This window comes from Oncorhynchus kisutch, linkage group LG21 (genome assembly GCF_002021735.2).
Source record: "Oncorhynchus kisutch isolate 150728-3 linkage group LG21, Okis_V2, whole genome shotgun sequence".
Lineage (NCBI taxonomy): Eukaryota > Metazoa > Chordata > Actinopteri > Salmoniformes > Salmonidae > Oncorhynchus > Oncorhynchus kisutch.
The window spans coordinates 8,161,860-8,189,202 of NC_034194.2; the positions used below are offsets into that span (position 1 = coordinate 8,161,860).

At 41.6% G+C, this 27,343-nt stretch overlaps 1 protein-coding gene across 7 annotated transcripts in view; it reads left to right on the forward strand.

Annotated features, from left to right (window-relative positions):
• Positions 1-4,631, forward strand: part of LOC109866577 (ephrin type-B receptor 3-like) — a 105,754-nt gene extending 101,123 nt beyond the window's left edge. For all 7 annotated transcript variants that reach the window (XM_031800748.1, XM_031800751.1, XM_031800750.1 and 4 more), the window contains one exon: positions 546-4,631. In XM_031800748.1, coding sequence (XP_031656608.1) covers positions 546-654 — 109 coding nt within the window. In that variant the 3' untranslated portion in view covers positions 655-4,631. The remainder of the gene's footprint in view (positions 1-545) is intronic.
• Positions 4,632-27,343: the final 22,712 nt, after the last annotated feature.

The following is a 27,343-nucleotide window of genomic DNA, read 5'->3' on the forward strand; positions in this document are numbered from 1 at the left end:
GTCGAGTATAGAGCAAAAACGCCTGGCATGACATGACGCACCCCTCCTAGGGATGGCATGGAAGAGCACCAGTAAGCCAGTGACTTAGCCCCCGTAATAGGGGTAGAGGCAGAGAATCCCAGTGGAGAGAGGGGAACCGGCCAGGCCGAGACATCAGAGGCGGTTCGTCACTCCAGTGCCTTTCCATTCCCCTTCACACTCCTGGGCCAGACTACACTCAATCATAGGACCTACTGAAGAGACGAGTCTTCAGTAAAGACTTAAAGGTTCAGACCGAGTCTGCGTCTCTCACATGGATAGGCAGACCATTCCATAAAAAGCCCTGCCTCCAGCAGTTTGCTTAGGAATTCTAGGGAGAATATGGAGGCCTGCATCTTGTGACCGTAGTGTACGTGTAGGTATGTGTATGTACCGATACAGACTCCCTGTCTAGGGCCCAATGTTTTCCTGACCAGGAAAATTATTTGGGTTCAAGTAGACCTATTTTTGTTTATGCCTGACCTCTCTCTCTCTCTCTCGCTCTCTCGCTCTCTCGCTCTCCTCAGAGACCTTCTTCGGATAGGGGTGACATTGGCCGGCCACCAGAAGAAGATTCTAGGCAGCATTCAGGACATGAGACTACAGATGAACCAAACACTGCCTGTCCAGGTCTGAGATGGACCAACAGACAGACAGAATGGGGAGGAACTGTGCCAGAGAGAGAGCCAATAGGAAACCCTAGCTGCCTGACCATCTCTGCCAATCAGACGAGAACAAAACTGGCTTGCAGTACCTCGAACTTGTGTTTTTCTTATTTTTCTTCCACGCCAACATTTTATGTTTCTGTGTTCCACATTATTAGTCCAATGTTTTTCCATCCGATAAGACTTTAAACAGGATAATTTTGTAAAAAAGACATGTCTATAGACAAGACAGAGAACCCATAACCCATGCGTGCCTCACTTGTTTCAGTGTGGGGTGGTGTTTGCATGCGTGCGTGTGTGTTTGTGAGGTTGGCCAGGACTTAAACCCCCCCCTCCCAACTCTTGTATCCTGAACTTAGTCTTCCTCCTGTGAAAATCTCTTTGAACCTTGACCCTACCCCAACATCTGTCGGAAAGCCCCCTGACGGACATTACAGTTGTAAAAGGATGAACACAGTATAAAATGTTTCAAAAAGCAGGAAACGTGAACGAGCGTTTGCACACAAAAAAAGTGTTTAACACCAAGATGATAAATGAAAACAAAATTGTTTTATTGTTGGTGTGTGTGTTATTCCCCATCTTCATATTGAAGGTGTATTATTATGTACAAGGGCACATGCCTAAGAAGGACGTGGAGGAAGAGGGCAAATCAGAGGGTCACAGAGGTCAAATGAGAGCTGCTGGAGCTGGCCACATTAGTTTGGCTTAACCAGGTATGGAACCAACCTTTTTCTAAAACCTGGGGGAACTCACACTCAGGATGTTCTCAAAGTTTAGGACCATTGGTTCATTTTGTGTCATCAATTGTGTTTTTCTTACTATAAGAATTGCTGTTCATTTGTTTACATCAGCCTTCCATTTATGTTTTTCTGTTCCATCACTTTGGGGAGATTTGTGTTTCAAGATGGCTGGTCAGAGCTAAGTACTCCTGTTGGACGCTTTGTGTGATGGGGGAGGGAGGAGCTAGGCGAGGACTGTGGCAAATCAATACAAAGACCTTCCAGCCTTTTGTGTGTGCTTGTGTTTGTGCGTGAGTATGTATGTATGTGTGTTTGTGTGTATGCGAATGTATGAGTGTAACAAAATACTGTACAATACAGCTTCAGCTACATCACCACCATGGAGAATTAACGCATGAACTGAACAGTGACAAGAAGCAACAATTATATCGGAAACAATTACACTATATTCTGTGGACAACTGTTAACATTTTTTTATTGAAATCCAAACATTTGGAAATATATATGCATCGTACAAAAACTAAGGGCAACCACGAAAGACACCGTAACTTTCTTTTTACTAATACCTGGATAAATAATGTTTTCAAAACTTTAGCTACATTTCTATACTTCCACCCAGTGTATTTATTTTTCTCCCCACTTGGACAAGAGGCCATTCAAACTGTGGACTTATTCTAAAGAACAATCAAGAGGAAACGAAAAGACCCAAGAGGATTCGGCAAATTATTGATTATTATAAAAATGTGCATATAAAATTGGATAATGTATTTTTGTTGTTGTTCTAAACAGCCTGTAATGTTTTGTAACAAAAAATAAGATAAATAACATGAAAACAAAATGCTATTTGAGAAACTGGGAAAGTGTTGTTGTGAGATGTCGTTTGATTCAAGAGTGAAATGAGCAGATAGCGAGGGATTGAAGATGAATAGAATGAGAGAGAGAGAATGTGAGGAAGGGAAAGGTAGAGAGAAGTTAGGGACAGCTGCAATGATTTTAGCATTTCAAGGGGTAAACCGTGGTTAGACCACGAGGGGTATACACTCTGCACCAACAACCTCCCTCTCCTTTCAAGTGTATGTTTCCGTGTGTTAGTGGGTATTTTGAGCTTGTGTTTCATGTCAAATTGTATTGGTGACCGCCAAAACTGGATCTTTAGCTGTACCATTCCTTCTCTCAATCATCTGTAAAGAAGATTATATTGTGTAGCTATGTGAACTTGTCAGTAGTTGTCTTCCATGCACCTTTATCCAAATGAAACTTCCTGACACAGTTGACACACCCAATGGTCGATGGAGATTTTATTGAAAAGTGTGTTTGTACATCTCGATATTGTCTGTTACCCCCACTGTATAGCTCTGTGACAGAGACCATTCTTAAACCGATGGGTCTATAGACGGAGCTCCGTCAAGGGGCTCAGCGTGTGTCCACCTCCGTGATAGGGCCCTAGTCCACTTTTTTCAGAGAAGTGGCCCCTTGGACCCGGTTTGTCAGATTGATTAATGCAGTGGCCAATCTGCTGCTCCGAGGGATACATTCACAGTCCAGAGCAGACATACGGATGGACGGCCTATGATTATCTGTATTTATTTCCTGTTCAGGCTGCAATCATTCTGTCTAGGCTCTGCGGCTCTGCCTGATTAGTACAGTGCGGGGACCAACAACCTTGGCCTGGAGACAGGCAGCAATCTGGAGCGCTCATTGTAAATGATAGCAGCTGCATCCCCTAGGACCGTACCATCAGTGTTATAGTAGGAGGGGAGAGGGGATGGGGGCTGAGGGATGGGATGAACCACCTGTATTAGGCAGGGTGGTACTTGCAGTGCTGGTCCCCACAGATTATTTTCCAGACAGTTTCTGTTGTCTACCGTGCATCAAGTCTTGCCATATTACTCCTTTAGACTTTCTTTTGAAACCTCTGAAGCATCAAGGATATTATGCAAAAATCTGTTCCTTTTTTTGATTTCATTTAATCTTCTTTTAAACTAGAGGCATTTCCAGTTCAATGAGTCCCATCATGTAAGGGCTTACTAACCCGAAAAAGTTGCACTGTACGATAATGATAGTGATATAACAACAATAATGCTCTCAAAGTGAGGTGAGGTAGAAATGCTACATCAGCTAGGACATTGACTTAATAGAACTCGGTTGATGAATGTGAACAATGGAGAAGGCTGAATACAATCAGATGTTTGACATGCCCATTCATGAAAAATGGCAGCTCAGCACTAGGTTGAACTATTGATTTGTTGCACATGCTGTGCTAGGTCTTGGTTTTGCTTTGGGGGGAAAAAAAGCTGAATGAGTGATGAGCTCTGATGCTGCAGCTACATATCTTAAAATGATTAAATGCTTTGCACATCAACTCTGAACATATTGTTGGAACAAATAGATTTTTCACACTGTAGGGAGGTGTCCCTAACAGATGTTTCATACTTAGGACCTTGAATTGTCAAGAGTTGACGATTGTTCATCATTCTGTGTTTTTGTAATCATATCTTACAGACCAGTATCTCTGCTTAGTCCTGACATGTGAATGCTGCGTGTGTGTGTGTGTGTGTGTGTGTGTGTGTGTGTGTGTGTGTGTGTGTGTGTGTGTGTGTGTGTGTGTGTGTGTGTGTGTGTGTGTGTGTGTGTGTGTGTGTGTGTGTGTGTGTGTGTGTGTGTGTGGATATAGGTGCTAGTATTATAATTTTCTACTGAACCAATCCAGTCCGCACACTATACATTTATGGTAGACACAGTATCTCTCTCTGTGCCAATCACCCCATCTCTCTGAAAGTATACGGAGTTAACACTCGCCTCACATTCCACTACCTACCCCCTAATCCTTACACACGCCACCCCATCTAACCCCACGACTTTTAACCCCTAAAATTTTCCGGTAGAATATTTTTCAGAAATGTTTTCTTCATCTGTCACTGTTTTATATAAATACATATACAAAAATTAAACAAACTCACTTAATATGCCTGTCTTCTCTTCACTTTCCAAATACATATCGAAAAAAGTGAGATGTTTACAAGTGTTGTATATGTATAGTGAGAGGAAAAGGATGAAACCTTTGAGATTTGCAGTTATTTTGTTCCTCTTTGAAAGCATTGAGATATATTTAATGATGGTGCAGACAAAACAACAAATTGATAAAAAAAAATGCATTCTTGTAGAAATATTTTTAAAATACCCTTTTGCAATTAAATTATTTACCAGTCCGAGTCTTTTGAGTGGTGTGATGAATTTGTATACACATTTCATATATTCATAGGCCTATATTATATTTTACAAGTAACATACTATCAATATTGACATGATTTATTCATTTTCACAGTCTTCTTTTTCTCTTATAAGAATAAATGCCCCAGGACTACCTGACATGATGACTCCTTGCTGTCCCCAGTCCATCTGACTGTGCTGCTGCTCCAGTTTCAACTGTTCTGCCTTATTATTATACGACCATGCTGGTCATTTATGAACATTTGAACATCTTGGCCATGTTCTGTTATAATCTCCACCCGGCACAGCCAGAAGAGGACTGGCCACCCCACATAGCCTGGTTCCTCTCTAGGTTTCTTCCTAGGTTTTGGCCTTTCTAGGGAGTTTTTCCTAGCCACCGTGCTTCTACACCTGCATTGCTTGCTGTTTGGGGTTTTAGGCTGGGTTTCTGTACAGCACTTTGAGATATCAGCTGATGTACGAAGGGCTATATAAATACATTTGATTTGATTTTGATTTGATTTGAAATACCAAGACAAATACAAAGTTATATCTTTACAGTTATAACAATGTTTAAGAAATGTGCAAACAATTAACGTAGACTGAAAGACAGTTCTAAAAAAATCTGATAGGAAATTAAAGGCATTTGCAGTTGTTTATCCAACAGTTGTTTACTTCACGAAATTGACATATTTCAGACAATTGATGCGCTGTCAATGTTCTGCTGAAAGCACCTCTTCAGGACATTATATAAACACAGTCCTAGCACTTAGGTTTTCAAAATAGTCTTACTTGATACTTAATTTAAGACAGTGATCTGGACAAAAACAAACACAAGCCCCATTCCCAGCCTTAACTTTTGTAATTGTTTTTAATGTACCGTATTCCAAACATGTTTTTTATTCCCTTCCCACTCACCTTCCACCAGTTATTTGTCTTGCTATCCACCTTAAAGGCCACATTATTCTCTTTCTCCTTAAAGACAGCTTGAAGACTTTTAGGTCCAACAACAGTCTGTTAACCTCTCTGGGATCGTTCGGGACACTAGCGTCCCACATCGCCAACAGCCAGTGAAATTGCAGGGCGCCAAATTCAAAACAACAGAAATCTCATAATTACAATTCCTCAACCATACAAGTATTTTACACCATTTTAAAGATACATTTCTTGTTAATCCCAACCACAGTGTCCGATTTCGAAAAGGCTTTTCGGCGAAAGCAGAACATATCATTATGTTAGGTCAGCAACTAGTCACAGAAAGCATTCAGACATTTTCCGACCAAAGAGAGGTGTCACAAAAAGCAGAAATATAGATAAAATTAATCACACACCTTTGACGATCTTCATCAGATGAAACTCCCAGGACTCAATGTTACACAATAGATGTATGTTTTGTTCGATCAAGTTCATTTTTATATCCAAAAACCTCAGTTTACATTAGCGCCATGTTCAGAAATGCCTCCAAAACATCCAGTGAAATTGCAGAGAGCCACATCAAATAACAGAAATACTCATCATAAACTTTGATGAAAGATACATGTTTTACATAGAATTAAAGATAAACTTGTTATTAATGTTGCATGTTCCACTGTGTCCGATTTCAAAAAAGCTTTACGGCAAAAGCACAATATTTAATAATCTGAGAATAGGTTCAGCCACAAAAGCAAGCCATACAGTTACCCGACAAATTGTGGAGTCAACAAAAGTCATAAATAGCATTATAAATCTTAATTTACCTTTACTGATCTTCGTCGGAATGCACTCCCAGGACTCCCACTTCCACAAGAAATGTTCGTTTTGTTTGATTACGTCCATATTTATGTCCAAATACATCCGTTTTGTTTGCGCGTTTAGTTCACTATTCCAAAGGCACAAAGTGCGAGCGCAAAATCCAGACGAAAAGTCAGAAGTGTTCCCATTACAGTTTGTAGAAACATGTCAAACGTTGTTTACAATCAATCCTTAGGGTCTTTTTAGAATAAATCTTCAATAATATTCCAACCGGACAATGGCATATTCATTACAGAGGAAAAAGAAGGAACGGTGTGCCCACGTGACCGCGCAGTAAACAACTGATTGGCCTCAGCCTAGTCCACTTGTTGAAACAGCTCTTATTCGACACCCTTCCCCAATAGAAGCCTCAAAGCACATTCTAAAGACTGTTGACATCTGCTGGAAGCCTTGGGAAGTAGACACAGTATAGACACAGTATATTGGATAGGCAATCACTTAAATAAAACTACAAACCTCAGATTTCCCACTTCCTGGTTGGATTTGTCTCCGGTTTTCGACTACCATATGAGTTATGTTATACTCACAGACATCATTCAAACAGTTTTAGAAACTTCAGAGTGTGTTCTATCCAATACTACTAATAATATGCATATATTAGCATCTGGGACAGAGTAGCAGGCAGTTTACTCTGGGCACCTTATCCAAGCTACTCAATACTGCCCCCCTGTCACCAAGAAGTTAAATTGCCTGTAATACCATCTTTCATCTGTATCAATATGTGCAAGGTTATAGCCTTCCTCTAAATGTGTTTTTTTCCCCTCATCAATCTACACACAATACCTCATAATGACAAAGCAGAAATCGTTTTTTAGAAATGTTTGTGCTAATAAAAAAATACTCAGTACTTTGTTGAAGCACCTTTGGCAGCGATTATAGCCTCGAGTCTTCTTGGGTATGATGCTACAAGCTTGGTACACCTGTATTTAGTGAGTTTCTTTCATTCTTCTCTGCAGATCCTATTAAGCTCAGTCAGGTTGGATGGGGAGCGCTGCTGCACAGCTATTTTCAGGTCTCTTCAGAAATGTTCGATCGGGTTCAAGTCTAGGCTCTGGCTGGGCCACTCAAGGACATTCAGAGACTTGTCCCAAAGCCACTCCTGCGTTATCCTGCGTTAACCCTTGAGCAGGATTTTGCATCAAAGATCTCTCTGTACTTTTCTCTGTTCAGCTTCCATCCTGACTAGTCTCCCAGTCCCTGCCACTGAAAGACATCCCCAAAGCATGATGCTGCCACCACCATGCTTCACCGTAGGGATGGTTCCAGGTTTCAAATCAAATCAAAATCAAATCAAATTTATTTGTCACATACACATGGTTAGCAGATGTTAATTCGAGTTCCGACAATGCAGTAATAACCAACGAGTAATCTAACAATTCCAAAACTACTACCTTATACACACAAGTGTAAAGGGATAAAGAATATGTACATAAAGATATATGATTGAGTGATGGTACAGAACGGCATAGGCAAGATGCAGTAGATGGTATCGAGTACAGTATATACATATGAGATGAATAATGTAGGGTATGTAAACAAAGTGGCATAGTTTAAAGTGGCTAGTGATACATGTATTACATAAAGATGCAGTAGATGATATTGAGTACAGTATATACATATACAAGTGGGATGAATAATGTAGGGTATGTACACATTATATTAAGTAGCATTGTTTAAAGTGGCTAGTGATATATTTTATATCAATTTCCATCAATTCCCATTATTCAAGTGGCTGGAGTTGAGTCAGTGTGTTGGCAGCAGCCACTCAATGTTAGTGGTGGCTGTTTAACAGTCTGATGGCCTTGCGATAGAAGCTGTTTTTCAGTCTCTCGGTCCCTGCTTTGATGCACTGTACTGAACTCGCCTTCTGGATGATAGCGGGGTGAACAGGCAGTGGCTCGGGTGGTTGTTGTCCTTGATGATCTTTATGGCCTTCCTGTGACATCGGGTGGTGTAGGTGTCCTGGAGGGCAGGTAGTTTGCCCCCAGTGATGCATTGTGCAGACCTCACTACCCTCTGGAGAGCCTTACGGTTGTGGGCGGAGCAGTTGCCGTACCAGGCGGTGATACAGCCCGACAGGATGCTCTCGATTGTGTATCTGTAGAAGTTTGTGAGCGCTTTTGGTGAAAAGCCGAATTTCTTCAGCCTCCTGAGGTTGAAGAGGTGCTGCTGCACCTTCTTCACAATGCTGTCTGTGTGGACCAATTTAGCTTGTCTGTGATGTGTACGCCGAGGAACTTAAAACTTACTACCCTCTCCACTACTGTCCCATCGATGTGGATAGGGGGGTGCTTCCTCTGCTGTTTCCTGAAGTCCATCATCTCTTTTGTTTTGTTGACATTGAGTGTGATGTTATTTTCCTGACACCACACTCCGAGGACCCTCACCTCCTCCCTGTAGGCCGTCTCGTCGTTGTTGGTAATCAAGCCTACCACTGTAGTCTCGTCCGCAAACTTGATGATTGAGTTGTAGGCGTGCATGGCCACGCAGTCGTGGCTGAACAGGGAGTACAGGAGAGGGCTCAGAACGCACCCTTGTGGGGCCCCAGTGTTCAGGATCAGCGGGGTGGAGATGTTGTTACCTACCCTCACCACCTGGGGGCGGCCCGTCAGGAAGTCCAGTACCCAGTTGCACAGGGCGGGGTCGAGACCCAGGGTCTCGAGCTTGATGATGAGTTTGGAGGGTACTATGGTGTTAAATGCTTAGCTGTAGTCGATGAACAGCATTCTCACATAGGTATTCCTCTTGTCCAGTTGGGTTAGGGCAGTGTGCAGTGTGGTTGAGATTGCATCATCTGTGGAAATTGGAGTGGGTCTAGGGTGTCAGGTAGGGTGGAGGTGATATGGTCCTTGACTAGTCTCTCAAAGCACTTCATGATGACGGAAGTGAGTGCTACGGGGCGTAGTCGTTTAGCTCAGTTACCTTAGCTTTCTTGGGAACAGGAACAATGGTGGCCCTCTTGAAGCATGTGGGAACAGTAGACTGGGATAAGGATTGGTTGAATATGTCCGTAAACACAACAGCCAGCTGGTCTGCGCATGCTCTGAGGGCGCGGCTGGGGATGCCTTCTGGGACTGTAGCCTTGCGAGGTTTAACACGTTTAAATGTTTTACTCACTTCGGCTGCAGTGAAGGAGAGTCTGCATGTTTTGGTTGCGGGCCGTATCAGTGGCACTGTATTGTCCTCAAAGCGGGCAAAAAAGTTATTTAGTCTGCCTGGGATCAAGACATCCTGGTCAGTGACGTTTGGCTTTCATGCCAAAGAGTTACATTTTTGTTTCAGACCAGAAAGTATTGTTTCTCATGATCTTGGCTGTCATGTGCCTTTTACTGAGAAGTTGCCTCCGTCTGGCCCCTCTACCATAAATGCCTGATTGGTGGAGTGCTGCAGAGATGGTTGTCCTTCTGGAAGGTTCTCCCATCTCCACAGAGGAACTCTAGAACTCTGTCAGAGTGACGATTGGGTTCTTGGTCACCTCCCTGAACAAGGCCCTTCTTTCCCTATTGCTCAGTTTGGCCGGGCGGCCAGCTCTAGGAAGAGTCTTGGTGGTTCCAAACTTCTTTCATTTAAGAAAGATGGAGGCTACTGTGTTCTTGGGGACCTTCAATGCTGCAGACATATGTTGGTACCCTTTCCCAGATGTGTGCCTTTACATAATCCTGTTTCAGAGCTCTATGGACAATTCCTTTCACCTCATGGCTTGCTTTTTGCTCTGTTGGCTATGGTACCTTATATAGACAGGTGTGTGCCTTTCCAAATCATGTCCAATCAATTGAATTTACCACAGGTGGACTCTAATCAAGTTGTTGAAACATCAAGCTGATCAATGGAAACAGGAGGCACCTGAGCTCAATTTCGAGTCTCATTGCAAAGGTTATGAATACTTATGTACAAAAGGTATTTCAGTTTTACATGTTTAATAACTGTTCAAAAATGTCCAGAAATCTGTTTTCACTGTGTCATTATTGGGTAATGTGTGTAGCTAGCTGAGTGTTTTTATTTTTTTTCATCCATTTTACATGAAGGCTGTAACCGTAACAAAATGTGGTCTGAAGGGGTCTGAATAATTTCCGAAGGCACTGTATATGTGTGTGTGTACGGTGTACATATTAGGACAGCCTCAGTACAACTTCTTTCAATTTCTGCAGAACTTGCACTATGGTAATAGTATTATATAGCTCAATAGTTCAGCTGGTATGGACCAGGATCCAGAATCCTCACAAAGTAGAATGTGAAATCTTATTTCATATCTAATTATTAAGATACTAAATTGCATTATGGAAGTAATAGAACAAAAATTGCAGAAACAGTGACATTTTACTGACCCCTGACTCTAAATTTCTAATACACTCTGAAAGACCTATAATTCTGAAGTGCCTTCAGAAAGTATTCATACCTCTTCACGTATTCCACATTTTGTTGTGTTACAGCCTGAATTAAAAAGGGAATCAATATAAAATAAATTCACGCTCATCTATGCATAATATCCCATAATGACAAAGTGAAAATAAATATCTAAGTTACATAAGCATTCACACCCCTGAGTCAATACATGCTAGAATCACCTTAGGAAGCGATACAGGTCTGAGTCTTTGTGTGAAAGTCTCCAACAGCTTTGCACAACTTGATTGTACAATATTTGCCCATTATTCTTGTTAAAATTCTTCAAGCTCTGTCAAATTGATTGTTGATCATAGCTAGAAAACCCTCAAGTTTTGCCACAGATTTTCAAGCAAAAGTCGAAACTGTAACTTGGCCACTCAGGCACATTCAAGATCTTCTTGGTAAGCAACTCCGTCCTGCCGAAAGGCGAATTTGCCTCTCCATGTCTGTTGGAAAGCAGATTGAACCAGATTTTCCTCTAGGATTATGCCTGTGCTTAGCTCCATTCTGGTTTTTTTTAGAATGAAAAACTCCTCAGTCCTGAAGTATTACACGCATATCTATAACATGATGCAGCCACCACTATGCTTGAAGAAATGGAGAGTGGTACTCAGTAATGGGTTTTATTGGATTTGCCCCAAACATAACACTTTGTGTTCAGGACAAAAAGTTAATTGCTTTGCCACATTTTTGCAATATTACTTTAGTACCTTTTTGCAAACATGATGCATGTTTTGGAATTTTTGTATTCCGTACAGGCGTCCTTCTTTTCACTCTGTCAATTAGGTTAGCATTGTGGAGTAACCAGGTTGTTGATCCATTTTAAGTTACTATTAAACTCAGTAACTATTCCAAAGCCATCATTGGCCTCATGGTGAAATCCTTGAGCAATTTCCTTCCTCTATTGAAACTGAATTAGGAAGGATGGCTGTTATATTTGTAGTAACTGTGTGTATTGATTCACCATCCAAAGTGCATTTAATATCTTCACCATGCTGAAAGGGATATTCAGTGTCTGCTTTGTTAACAATCCAGAATTATGCAACTTTTTCGGTGACATATTAAGTGTAAGGAATGACGCTGGAGAAGAGAAGCAGGTACGGGGAGTCAACATTTAATCGGAACAGACATGAAAAAAAGACAGGAACAGCGTCAGAACCGGGTAAAACACAGACGTAAGACAATCAATGCAGGAGAGCAGAGCTGGGGAACTGACAAATATTGGGGAGGTAATAAACAGGTGATTGAGTCCAGGTGAGTCCAATAATTTGCTGATGCGTGTGACGAGGGAATTGCAGGGCAGCCTGGCGCCCTCGAGCACGAGGGGGAAAGAGCAGGAGCAGGCATGACAGTACCCCCCCCCTCCCCTCTAGGGGTGCCACCTGGGGTCCCACCCGGACGAGCCCAATGGGCTGGCTGAGGCACGGGCGCTGGACAAGCCGGCTGGGCGTAAAATCCTGATGAACTGGCAGTGGTGTGGGAGCCTGGCGAGCTGGCTGAGGCATAGGAGCCTGATGATTCGGCTGAGGTGTAGCAGCCTGGCGAGCCGGCTGGGCGTAAAAATCTGACGATCCTGCTTAGACCCGAGATGTCCGCCTTCTGAGCCAACTGGGGCAAAGAAACTAGGGCATGGAAGCCCGATCATCCAGCTAAGGCACCCCCGGTTCCATCGGCGGCAAACCCCGGACCCGACTTCACCACCACCTGAACCGCCAGCACTCCCCGATTCATTTGATGGCTGCTGCATTCTGTAAGGAATGACACTGGAGAAGAGAAGCAGGTACGGGGAGTCAACATTTAATCGGAACAGACATGAAAACAAGACAGGAACAGCGTCAGAACCGGGTAAAACACAGACGTAAGACAATCAATGCAGCAGCGGGGAACAGAGCTGGGGAACTGACAAATATAGGGGAGGTATAAACAGGTGATTGAGTCCAGGTGAGTCCAATAATTTGCTGATGCGTGTGACGAGGGAAGGCAGGTGTGTGTAATGATAGTGGCAGGAGTGTGTAATGCAGGGCAGCCAGGCGCCCTCGAGCGCCAGGGGGGAAGAGCGGGAGCAGGCATGACAATTAAGCACATGTTTTACTCCTGAAGTTATTTAGTAATGCCATAACAAGGCGTTAAATACTTATTGACTCAAGACATTTTAAATTCAGTCTATAACACTTTGTTTTGAGAAAGTCGAGGAGAGTGAATACTTTCTGAAGGTACTGTATATCCAGTATATACCATATATATTATATCTACATACAAATAGTAATCAGTAGTACATTTACCATAATAGTATGTTTATCTTCAGCACTGTGTGTTTTAACCATTCACTTCTGCCCAGAAATGGTCTACTGAGCTGTAAAGATGCTGAAAGACGCAGTCCTGGCTTACTTCGGACAGTGAGTGAAAACACATTCTCCTGGAAGGGAAACTCGAGTTAGGTCACACTTTATTTGGATAGTCCATCTGTAAATACAGATGGCCTTACTATCAACAAACTATCTGTTGATAAGCAACTGCTTGCTACGGTTGCGGTTAGGGTTAGAATAAGGGTTAGGACTAGGGTTAAGTTTAGGGTTAAGGGTAAGGGTTAGTGCTAGGGTAGGGGTTTGTAGAAAGTTAGTTGAAATGTTACTGGTAGTCTGTAAATTTCCCATCTGTAGATGCTCTACGGACTATACAAATGAAGTGTTACCGATTAGGCAAGGTGTTAGCTTGAAGCACGACACTTCCATCATGATGTGAAAAATAAGTTGAACCTGGAAGAACTGTCCGAGATTCCATGAGTTGTCTACTCACTCCTCTACAAAGCTGAATTCAATAAGTAATCTTCACTCTCAACAATACCAATGTGGAAACTTCTAAAACAATGGGTCTGTATTTCAACCACTTCCGTCACACAAATTATGTGTCAACTCCTTATATCCTGCTATAAACCTATGAGAAGCTAATTTGTGTTTTTCAAGATAAAAAAACATGCACTCATTATGTACTACACCTCCTTCTCCCCTCCTCTCCTCCAGGTCCCCTGACTCTTTCTCTCTCTTCCTCTCATTCTTTCTCGTTTTCTCCCCATCCAATTAAAAGGGAAATCGGCGTCTGGGTAGAGCAGATATTTTTTACGCACACTGCTAGATGCGCTCTGAGAAGTCTCAACAGAGGATTATGGGGTTTGTGTTGCAGTAGCAGAATATATTTAGTTCTCAGATAAGAATGCTGGAGGAGAGCAGCACACCAACCTCAACTCAATACTTTTATGTTGCCATTTTTTCTACCGTTCACTTTAGATTATATTTTCACTTGGGCCACCCACCATACAGTACCAGTTAAAAGCTTGGACACACCAACTCATTCAAGGGTTTCTCTTTATTTTTACTATTTTCAACATTGTAGAATAATCGTGAAGATATACAAACTATGAAATATCGCACATGGAATCATGTAGTAATCAAAAAAAGGGTTAAACAAATCAAAATATATTTTTAATTTGAGATTCTTCAAAGTAGCCACCCTTTGACTTGATGACAGCTTTGCGCACACTTGGCATTCTCTCAACCAACTTCACGAGGTGGAATATACCACCAGGAATGCATTTCAATTAACAGGTGTGACTTGATAAAAGTAAAAAATTATGGAATTCTTTGTTTCTTCATGAGTTTGAGCCAATCAGTTGTGTTGTTTTATTTGATTTATTTCACCTTTATTTAACCAGGTAGGCAAGTTGAGAACAAGTTCTCATTTACAATTGCGACCTGGCCAAGATAAAGCAAAGCAGTTCGACACATACAACAACACAGAGTTACACATGGAGTAAAACAAACATACTGAAACAAGTCTATATTCGATGTGAGCAAATGAGGTGAGATAAGGGAGGTAAAGACAAAAAAAGGCCATGGTGGCAAAGTAAATACAATATAGCAAGTAAAAAACTGGAATGGTAGATTTGCAGTGGAAGAATATGACGAGGTAGGGGTGGTATACAGAAGATAGCCCTATTTGGTAAAAGACCAAGTCCATATTATGGCAAGAACAGCTCAAATAAGCTAAGATAAATTACAGACCATCATTATTTTAAGACATGAAGGTCAATCAATCCGGAAAATTTTAAGAACTTTGAAAGTTTATTCTAGTGCAGTCGCAAAAACCAACAAGCACTACGATGAAACTGGCTCTCATGAGGACGGCCACGGGAAGTTTGGGAGGTTTCTCTACTGCAGGGGATAAGTTCATTAAAGTTACCAGCCTCAGAAATTGCTGCCCAAATAAATACTTCAGAGTTCAAGTAACAGACACATCTCACCATCAACTGTACAGAGGAGACTGCATGAATCGGGCCTTCACCAAATACCTACACTGAAGCAGAACGAGGATGTACGGTAGACAGCCAGCATTGCAGTACAGTATGACATTTCAGTATGAGGTATAGTATGAGGGCCAGTGCCAACATGAGGTACTGTAGACATTCCTATGGCTAATGATATGGTGCTACCCCACTCGGCACAAACTAGTTGAATCAAGGTTGTTTCAACGTAATTTGTCAATGTATTGTGACGTGAAATCTTCGTCAAAGTACAGTATTGTGATGTGGTTTTGTAAAAAGTCCATTTCAACCACAGATATTATGTTTTTCAACCTAGACAAACCTTAAATAGCCGCAGGCAGTAGTGGTACTGAGGGTGCAGCAGTGCCCCTTGATAAATCACAATAAAATAATTGAAAAATATAATTGGAAAAAACTGTATCGGAAGCTTTGGGACAGGTCATCTGGATACTGAACAGCCAAAAAATTGGCAGATGCAAACAGATGATCATATTTAGTGGACAACATTTCTTGAAGGCTCAAACAAATAAAGCGGTTTGAGATTTTGGTCATACTGGTGAACCAGCGTTTGAGTTGTGTGATTGCAATATCAAGAGTCCCTTATCTCTGGAATAGCTTCACATGCATCATGCAAGACTAATTTTAAATAGTGTGCAGTGCAATGTGTGCAGCTCAGTTCATAATGTCTCAGGAAAGGCCTGTAGGGCCTGTAGGGCCCGCAACCTGGACCTTCAGGCCACGGTGAAAATATTTGCATACAAAAATGCAAGGTGACGCAGTCACATACTGTAGCTACTCCAGGCCTCTACATAGAAAGAGAGAGACACGTACAGACACCTAGAGAAAGAGAGAAAGTACAGACACCTAGAGAAAGAGTGAGAAAAAGAGACAGAGAGAGAAGCAGCAAGGAGGACTTCAGAAGACCTTGAGGAGTTTCAAGTTGGATTTAATTTAATTTACCTTGATTGCAGCCAATTTGTGTAGGCTATTAGCCAGACAAAACCTGCTGAGCTCAACGATAAATAGTGGCTCAGAATATCCTCAAGCCGACTACTTTATTCCTCATTGTTAAGCTGTTTGATGTGTAATGTATATAAACATTTATGAAATGCAGGTACTAAAATTTCCCTTTTCATTAAATAAAATAAGTGTCAACGGTAGCCAATTATTTCCTTTCATAGTTTGTAAGCATGATCATCACCCACATACCTCATTTTTACCTAACTTAGCTTTTTTATGTCAGCAATTGGACATTGTTCTTAGGGGGGGGCTTGTTCCCCCCCCCCTTACCCTATTACTGACATTTCCACATTGAAATCACGTGGTGTTCTTAGCGGGGGCTTGTTACCCCCCCTTAGCCTATTACCGAAATTTCCACATTGAAATCACGTGGTGTGCCCAGTGGGACGTTAATTATATAGATTGTTTCTGGCATATTTCATCAACATACTTCTTACTGTATGTCATAATGAGATGGAGAATTATTGAGACGTCAATAAATATGAATTGCTTATCCCCTGGTTGCTTCGATGGCATTTGCATAAATCTTGTGCGAGGGAGCGGATTTCTCTCTGTCTTTGGTGTGTGTATGATCATGCTTCGTGTTGATCCTCTTTTCGACCGAACACACAGCATGTTTGTGCGTTACATCCTCCTTCCCCTCGCCGCAAAGCCCTCTCTCCTGTATTCTCTTTTTTCCCTTATGACTCTCTTCCTCCCACTTCCTCTCTCTCGCTCCCTCTAGTTGTTCATCCTTTCCAATTTCGTCTGGTATAATCCCTTTCTTTCTCTTTTGCTTGGTGTGACTAATTGGCCAAATCTGTACTGTGACATGGGGACCTGAAATAATTGCTGGACAAATAGCGTAGCGTTTTAGCATTGAACCTGTCGGAGCTAAGCTGTGCACAGACACCAACCGACTGGACAGCCTTAATTACAGCTTCGCAGCTGCAACTTGCTAATTGGCAATGACTTCGAACAAAGAATGGGCTAAGAGTGTGAGTGTGTATGTGTTAGAGACCAAAAAAGTGTTGTGTGTGTGTGTGTGTGTGTGTGTGTGTGTGTGAAAAAGAGAGTGTGTGTGTGTGTGTGTGTGTGTGTGTGTGTGTGTGTGTGTGTGTGTGTGTGTGTGTGTGTGTGTGTGTGTGTGCACACTTGCACAGGGGATGCTGGTAGACAGAGGCCTATGAAATCTCCAAGCATGCTACAGCAGAAACCTAAGCCAAAACCAGAAAGGAAATATGCACACTACTGATCCAACAGGGAAATTTGCCTACAGTGTGAGACAATTTGGGTCTAATTGCTTTCCCAATGGTCATCTGTTAAATGTCAGCGTATGAATCGCATGAAAACAAATCATAGGTCTTATCATTTTATTATTTAGTATGTCATTATGCTATCTGTCCTGTACCTGACAACAGTAATGGGTATAGGAAGGGTAGGTGCCGAGCATTTATTACATGCCTGCCTGATTAGCGATTATCCTTTCTTTATTCATGATCTGTCATAAAGCCAGTATGCTTTTAATACATGCATCCCCCTATGATTATGACGGAAATTAAAGAATGCTCCTCTCTACAGCCCTGTAAGGTGTCAGTGACAATAAAGCTGTATGTGTTAGCCTGCTAAACCCATACAAATGCCCTCAGAACAGCCTCAATTTGTCAGAGCATGGACTCTACAAGGTATCAATGTTGACTCCAATGCTTACCACAGTTTTGAAGTTGGTTGAAGTTCTTTTTGGAGGTGGCCATTCATTATACACTCAGGTAACTGAAAAACCCAGCAGCGTTGCAGTCGTTGTTTTTATGGAGGGGTGGGGGGTGGATCAGCTTTAACATTGCTAATAGATTGGGGCTTCTATCAATGTCATTTTCTGCATAATTTGCAATCTCCCATATATATATATTTTTATTAACGTATATATATATTTTTCCCCCCTTTATTATTTTCCCCAAAAACCTACCACCCCTCTACAGATTGTAGTAAACTAATAGACAACAACACTTAGGCTTCTACTTCTAGCTTATATATACTATATTAATTTACAGACACAGTATGTTTTACATGCATTTATACCAATCATTTGATCAACTGAATTAACCATGATTGTTTTTACAAAAATCTGAAAAAAACAGGTTTTTATCTTGCCCTAAAATAAAATGTTTTAGATACACAGATTGTGTATGTGAACAATAGCCATTAGAGACATTCGAGACATTTCTCATTAACTGAGATGTATATCACATTCAATTTGTCTGACTAGTCTAACAAAGAGTTGGCCATTGAAGAACAATGAACAGGATCTGATATATTGTATATCAGCCATAGATATCTGTGGAAATTATAATCCATTATATTCTGGACCATTAGTGACAGTCATATGCTCACATCGAAAATCTGTAAAATGTAGATTTGTTTTTAACCTTTATTTAACTAGGCAAGTCAGTTAAGAACAAATTCGTATTCACAATGACAGCCTACCAGGGAACAGTGGGTTAACTGTCTTGTTGAGTGGCAGACCGACAGATACTTACCTTGTCAGCTCCAGTTTTCAATCCAGCAACCGGTTGGTTCCTGGCCCAATGCTCTAACCACTAGGCTACCTGCCCCAAACATCAAAAGAGACCAACCTGGCATGTGTGTTATTTTGTTACACAGGAATATATACATATTAAATACATTTTACGGACACAGTATATTTTACATTAGTTACCTTTTTTTGGTTTTAGTCCCACCCTTCAGCTCCCCTCAACCACTCCCATCTGTCTCGGAAAACCATCCAGATATTTTTCAACTGTGCTGTGATGTTTCACAAAACTTCTTGACACACTCAAACCGGTGCGCCTGGCACCTACTACCAAAGGCCCTTATATCTTTTGTCTTGCCTCAAGGCTTAAAAATCCTTCTTTAACTTGTCTCCTCATCTTCTTCTACAGTGATCCTGTAGATTTAAGTGACATCAATAAGGGATCATAGCTTTCACCTGGTCAGTCTATACCATGGAAAGAGAAGGTGTTCATAATTTTTGATACACTGTATAAGATATGCATCTTCATTGGTTTCATCTTGTCAAATAAACATTTCTCCAATAGAAACCAAGTCTGCGGCGGTCTCCTTCATTCAAAGTAACATCACAAGGGATTATTCGATCCCAAAACCCCTCAAAATATTTTAACCCCCTGTTTGTCTTCTCTCCAAAGGGGGCACCATATATTCTCTGTCCCCAGAACAAGTGACACATTGTTGGGTGTTTTGGTGCAGCTGCGGGGTCCTTCTCTCTCTCTGATGGATCACCATCGATGGTGGGTATCCCTGCCAAGGACAAATATTCCACAAGATTATGGGCACAGAGATGCTTGAAATTCACTACCAAAGCTTTCAATCAACAGTCGAATAACAGAACACTATATGTAAAAATCTGGCATAGGATGTATATGTGCGAGATGAACTCCACAAACATAATATGGGAGGTGTTTCAATAGGACTACACAAAAAAAGAGAGAAATCACATGCTGCAGCATGAAACCTCATTGACGTTGGGCCTGCCAAGCTGGTGAATAGAACACACACAGAAACCCATGCCACACAAGATGGTCCTCAAGATAGTGAAGCAGACTCGCTGATACACCCTGCTGAGCTAACGTCCTCATAAGACAGGAACAGACGTCTCTTGGGCGTCTCTTGTGTTCTGTCTGTCTGTCTACTCGTCTGGGTGAAAATGTAACTGTTTACATTGTGGAATCTGGGTGGCGTCGTCATTATCAGACTAACCAAAATGAATATGAGCTCCTTAAGGAGATCCACATTCCTAATATATTTACGGCATTCCACAAATCTTTGACTTTAAGGCTCATGTCGGACATTGGGTCGAACGAACTGTCATTCAATCGATTCGAGGTAAACATGGAAGATTATCTTTTAATAAACAAATTGACCTGCGTACCTTGAGCCTCTTCGCACAGTACACCACGGGGGAGTTGAACATGAAGATGAAGAAAAAAATGAGATTGAACACACATGAATGATAATTCCTCCTTTTACATACACAATTATGAAAGATAACAAAGCATCTTTTAGTGACTATTTCCTAGACTGCAGATTCCACACATTCCCTTCTCTCCCATTTTGTCCATTGAGGATAATTAATAGCCTGCGCTTTATGCCAATGAAAGACGGTCATGACATTGCTGAGTGTAGATCATTTTTTTCTTTATAAGTGGCAGCAGTAGGCTTCGTGGGAGGGGCTATCTTCTGTTTGACATCTCATTAGCTGTCTGTCGATATTTATCAGTCTTAATCAGAAGTGTGGCAGGTCCGATGTGATTACTTCCTCGTTGAGAAAGCAATCATGCTGCGTCCTCCTCGGCGTCCTTGATATGGCAGGAACAAAAGGTCTGCCATAGGACAGGAGTGGGAGAAGGTAGTGAAAACCATAAAAATAGAATATAAACAGCAGTATCCTTGAAGCAAATCCCTCGGTTTGTCTTTATCTGTCCTGATTACAAACAGAGTGGACAGTATGTGAAGTGCCTCGGAATCTGAACCGTTGAAATAATGTTCCATTATTTGTGTTTTCTGGTGCACTAGGGGGATATTAATCATGTTGATAAAGTGACAGGATGCCAATCTTTATTATTTGGACTTAAAATGTAGTTACATTACCAAAATAATGTATTCTCGATGTCATCTAGATTTATACTTGGTAAAATAAGAGCTGAATTAAGAACTACTGGACCTACACCGACAATGGTTTTCATTAATACAATCTATAATTTGCATAACTTTGTTAGTTATTGACAATTGTCAACATAATTGATGGAAATAATTGTACAATATCGAATGCGTACATTAGCTGGATAACCGTTCTATATGGGGGGATGAAATGGTTAATATCATTCTCTATCCAAAGTGGATGAACCATAATGTATTTCAATTGGAGACATTAATTCAACTACTGTATGTTGAGCTATCTGTCATAGCCTCTAACATTTTATCCACTGATGAACTTGTCATGTAGCATACTGCCATGTATCCCCTGCTCTCACTTCCCTCTCCACGCTCGAAGAGGTTCCTAGTGAAGCCACCTAATGCCAGGTGACAGGTGGACAAAGGTAAGGGCAATGGGGGGTCATTGATAATGTGTTAACATTCTTCAGGGCTTCGCAGCTGTATAAGTTGGACGGAGAGGGAGGTGTTTTCATGATCCCCAAAGTGTCAACTCATTACAAACCCAAACTTCACCTTTCTGCACTGCCGTTGACCTGTAAACACCACGAGAAGCCAAAGTTGTCACAAAACAAAGAGGGCAATGTGAAAAATGCCCCTTGAGTATGAGTCGATCACAGCAGGAAAGATAATCATTTCTCGCCAACAAAGGATATTAAAGGAAAACGATCTCGAAAAGTGGGACATCTTCCATTAGACGAGCGAGAGAGCGAGTGAGAGGCTGGCCATGTTAGGTCTGGTGTTTCACCGTTATTTTTGTTGCTTTCATTTCTTTACAGACGCTACTACAATGGTTTTGGCGAGCTTGTGAGTAGCACCAGTGTCAGCTAGGCAAAGTTGGCAAAAGTGACCGAGCTGTGACCCTGCCCGCGGCTAGACTGTGACATCATTGCAGATGGGGTCACTCAAAGGACAGAATGATTTGCATGATGGGAAATATTTCCGGAGGGCGCCCCCCGCCCAAGTTAGGCGGGAGGGCGAGAATGTAGAACATAGAAAATAATCAATTTTCCTGTGAAACTTGGTTCTGAAATTTTTATGTTTATAAACTCTGATTAACCCTTGTGTAGTATTAACATTCTGTACAGTCCCCTTTTCCTAAGGGTAAATAATGACCCGCCTTCACTAAACCCCTAAAATAAAGCAGCTTAATTGAATTTTAAACCCCAAATCTATTTTGCATGAAGAAACAACCTGTCATTCATCACAAACATCACAAACATATATTCGATAACCGAGTGTATAGCTTTTTCCAAAACAGCGGGAGGAACAATGGCCGTTTTACTCAATTGCGCACCAACTCTCCACCTCTCCACTTACGCAATGTGATCCTTCACGCTCATTTTTCAAAATAAAAGCCTGAAACTATGTCTAAAGACTGTTGACACCTTAGGGAAGCCACAGAAAAAGGAATCCGGTTGATATCCTTTTAAATGGGCAATAGCGATGCATAAAGAACAGAGGGATTTCAAAAACAGAGGCACTTCCTGATTGGAATTTCCTCAGGTTTTAGCCTGCAATATCAGTTCTGTTTAACTCACAGACAAATTTTAGACCGTTTTGGAAACGTTAGAGTGTTTTCTATCCTAATCTGTCGATTATATGCATATTCTAGCATCTGGTCCTGAGAAATAGGCCGTTTACTTTGGGAACTTTATTTTTCCAAACATAAAAATAGTGCCCCCTAGCTTCAAGAGGTTATTAATTAATGGACATAAAAGGAAACACAATAGGTCTGTTTGAAAACTATCATGTTCTTAATTCCATTGGTTTATGTCAGCGAAATCTACCGTACTCGTAAATATATCTCTCGGTTCTCATCTGTGTCTTGCCTACTCTTTTTATCCCACTCTTTATCGTTCCCTTCCACTGTGACACAGATGGCTACGTTTCACATTGAGTCCTAAGGGTGTATCTGTACAAAGCTGGCTCAAATATGTACAGTGTGTTTGTGTGTGAGTGTGTTTGTGTGTGCATATGCATGTGCACACGCATGCGTACACTCTTAGAAAAAAGGGTTCTGCGACTGTCCCCATAGGATAACCCTTTTGGGTTCCATGTAGAACCATATGTGGAAAGGGTTCTACCTGGAACCAAAAAGGGTTCTTCAAAAGGGTTCTCCTATGGGGACAGGTAAACAACCGTATTTGGTTCTAGATTGCACCTTTTTTTCTAAGCGTGTACAGTACATCATGTTATTGTGTGTCTGTCTGTGTGTGCATGTGTATGCCTCCATGTTACTATGTGTTACTGTATGTGTTTGTGTGTTTCGAGAGGAGGGATGCTGCCACGTTAACATCTAAACAAACATCCCACCTGATGGAGCAGAGAAGGATTCAAAAGCAGGTAGAGAAATCTAGCCCTCCAAGACAGTATGCTTCACTAGCCCTGTGTGATATGATCAAGTCCGTCACGTCCCTTGGAATGGGTTCTCGACGGTTACAGACATACACCGACACAGCACAATTACCCAGTCAACACCTATCACAATTACTTACATATCATCTCCTATTTCCTGCAGTCAATCTCCTCTGTCAGGCCTCAATTTTTTTTTAAGTTGAACAACTATTTAAGCTCACCCAAGAAGACATTTCTGTGACTTTGAGAGAGTCTCTCTCTCTCTCTCTCTCTCTCTCTCACTCACTCTAAACATATGATTCACCTTGAAACGGGCAGGTAATGAGGTCTCTCCCGGCAGAGAGTTCAGGGAATTCGGATTGATTTGACGGTGGAGACTGATGGCAATTATGTTAATGCCTCCTTGTGCTATTTGAAAATGGGGCTAGCTCTAATAAGGCCAGATCATTTCTCTTCCCCTTTTTGCTCCACCATGCCTATAGCCTCTTAATCCACGTGTCCATCTGCCCCTTCCAAGAGGTCAGGGGACGGTCATGTTGTCCAAATATATTTTCACTGGTGGTGAGAAATCATGATGTAGGACTACTTTACATAAATCCATGATGTAGGTCTACTGTACTCCTCTCCGGCTCTCCCTTTCTTGTTTTCTCATCTTCCGTTGTCTCCACCCACCTTCCCTACGGATACAAACACATGACTAAGGGACTTAAGTGTGCATGCTATTAGCATATATAGGATCCACATTGCACATGTTCACTGTACTGTACTCTGCTCCCTCCCCATCACGCTCTGGCTCTAACTCTCATTTGATGTGACTATGCTCTCATGAATATATTCCTATAACTACACTTCTCTTTCTCTCAATTTCACATTTATTGTGATTATATGCACATATTATCATCGCTCTTTCACTCTATCATACGTCTACACAAACACGTTCTCGATACCCTTCTAAAACAATACCAGTACGTGAGGCATGATCCACAGTATGTATTCTTGTTTGCAAATGTTTCTGTTTCCTTTTGCATATATGGAGTATTTCAATATGTTTTTATTTTATTTTTTATTTCGCCTTTATTTAACTAGGCAATTCAGTTAAGAACAAATTCTTATTTACAATGACGGCCTACCCCGGCCAAACCCGGACAACGCTGGGCCACCTTATGGAACTCCCAATCACGGCCAGATGTGACACAGTCTTGATTTTAAATAGGGACTGTAGTGACGCCTCTTGCACTGATATGCAGTGCCTTAGACCGCTGCGCCACTCGGGAGCCCTATTCAGATGTGAATGATAATAACACAATGTAGGGAAATCCAGAATTAATAAAAATAAACAAGTCTTTAATTACAGTATGTTAGTGGATTGGTGGTTATTATTATCTTATACAATCAGCACATTATCAAAGTCAAATCTACATGTAGTATACTTTACTGTAGGCCTAGGGAGATTAGTTAGTAGTATTAACACTAACAGTACATTAAATATCCTTTAGAACCATAACCCCCTTTAAGCTAGCCAGCTACTAGCTAGTAGTCAGTTAGCCACTGCTAGTTAGCTATCACCGTCAACTGACACATCTGCCAGTTTCAGCCCGGTCAACTCCTGCCAGCCTGCACAGCGCGATATCAACTGCATATCGGACTGCTTTTCACCACCATATCTCCGGATTCCTACTGCAAGCTCTGAACCTTCACTCATTGATGTCACTCTGATGTCACTCTTGCTGCTGGTGATTCTCTGATCCACCTTTACAAAGATGACCCCATTCTGTATACATCTGGCCCTTCTTTGGACACTTTGCTAACAATCCTCCAAACGAGCTTCAACGCCATACAACACTCCTTCCGTGGCCTCCAACTGCTTTTAAATGCTAGTAAAACTAAATGGATGCTCTTCAACCGATTGCTGCCCGCACCCTCCTGCCTGACTAGCATCACTACTCTGGATGGTTCTGACCTAGAATATGTGGACAACTACAAATACCTAGGTGTCTGGGTAGACTGTAAACTCTCCTTCCAGACTCACATTAAGCATCTCCAATCCAAAATGAAATCTAGAATCGGCTTCCTATTTCGCAACTCCTGGCTAACGTTTCTGTCCCGAAGCAAGCACCAGTTAGCCTGGAGCTAGCCTCAAATCTAAGCCCATCTCCTGGCTAGCCGAATAGATCTATCTCCTTCACTCATGCTGCCAAACATACCCTCGTAAAACTGACTATCCTACTCATCCTTGACTTCGCTGATGTCATTTACAAAACAGCCCCCAACACTCTATTCAGCAAACTGGATGTAGTCTATCACAGTGCCTTCCGTTTGGTCACCAAAGCCCCATATACTACCCACCACTGCAACCTCTATGCTCTCGTTGGCTGGCCCTCTAGTATAGCCGTAGTCAAACCCACTGGCTCCAGGTCATCTAAGCCCCGCCTTATCTAGGCTCATTGGTATCCATATTAACACCAACCTGTAGCACGCTCTCCAGCAGGTTTATTGCACTGGTCATCCCCAAAGCCAACACTTCCTTTGGCCATCTTTCCTTCCAGTTCTCTGCTGCCAATGATTGGAACGAAATACAAAAATCTCTGAAGCTGGAGTCTTATATCTCACTGTCTAACTTTAAGCATAAGCTGTCAGAGCAGCTTACTGATCACTGTACCTGTACACAGCGAATCTTTAAATAGCACACCAGACTACCTCATCCCCATATTATTACTTACCCTCTTACTCTTTTGCACCCAAGTATCTCTATTTGCATATCATCATCTGCACATGTATCACTCCAGTATTAATGCAAAAATTGTAATTGTTTTTTAAAAATTACTCTTCTACATTCTTTCTACAGGGCAGTGATTGGGGACACTGCCCTGTGTAGGGTGCTGTCTTTCGGATGGGACGTTAAACAGGTGTCCTGACTCTCTGAGGTCATTAAAGATCCCATGGCACTTATTGTAAGAGTAGGGGTGTTAACCCCGGTGTCCTGGCTAAATTCCCAATTTGGCCCTCAAACCATCATGGTCACCTAATATTCCCCAGTTTACAATTGGCTCATTAATCCCCCTCGTCTCCCCTGTAACTATTCCCCAGGTCGTTGCTGCAAATGAGAACAAGTCAACTTACCTGGTAAAATAACAGATAAATTAATTGTTGTTTTGTCGCACTGCTATGCTTTATCTTGGCCAGGTCACAGTTGTAAATGAGAACTTGTTCTCAGCTGGCCTACCTGGTTAAATAAAAGTGAAATATTTTTTTTTAAATGATGCAAAGCTGTATGCCATTATTCAAGTTGCCTGTGGCTTCTTTATAGGTGCGGTGTATTTGTCACACACAAGCTAAAAGGCCTTTCACACTTGCATTGCACAAAAAATAAAGATACAGACCATTATGTTTCGCCTCAGATCTCTAAGTGCCCTACATTGTGCAGACGGGCTCAATTGCACCATACACCATGTGCAGTGACAGAGTTGCTAGCTGTGATGAATAGCTTTCAATCTGAGCACAGAATGGGTTCAGGAACCTTTCAGAAAGGGTTTGGTCACCTAATTGCTATAGGGAGGGAAGGCTATTTGGGTTGCTTTGTAGAAAAGTCATTTGAATCTGATGGGGTGCTTAGTTTATATGCATAAAAAAATAACATTTAACCTTGTGAAAGTTGGAATATGGTTTTTGAACCCCTTCGGTTTGGCCTTAATTTGAATTCACTTATTGGCTGCAAATTGAAGTTTGTGTGCAGGGGGAAGTTTAAATAGTGTTTATAGTTTATTTAATAGCTGGTGTGGTGGACATACTCTACTGCCTCATAGTGTGGTGGCTATTAGCCTGTTAGAGAGTTAGCCTGTTAGATTGCGGTGAAGCAGAACTGAACTGATATATTCATAACCAAGGAGGCCAAATCTCCCAGCCAAGTTGTCAAGTGGCAATACTGGGCCTAGAAATGGCTATAAGAAAACATTTTGTTGTCTAAACGTATATGTATTTTGTGTTGCCCAAGAAAATAAATGGTTTTGTTACAACAACAAAAAATAGACATTTAAGGGGCATGCAGGGATTGCCAGATATGTTGGGATTATTGTTCGATTTTTTTTATTTGTATAACTCATATGGATGCTTCACCATTTGTACAAATGTATCCT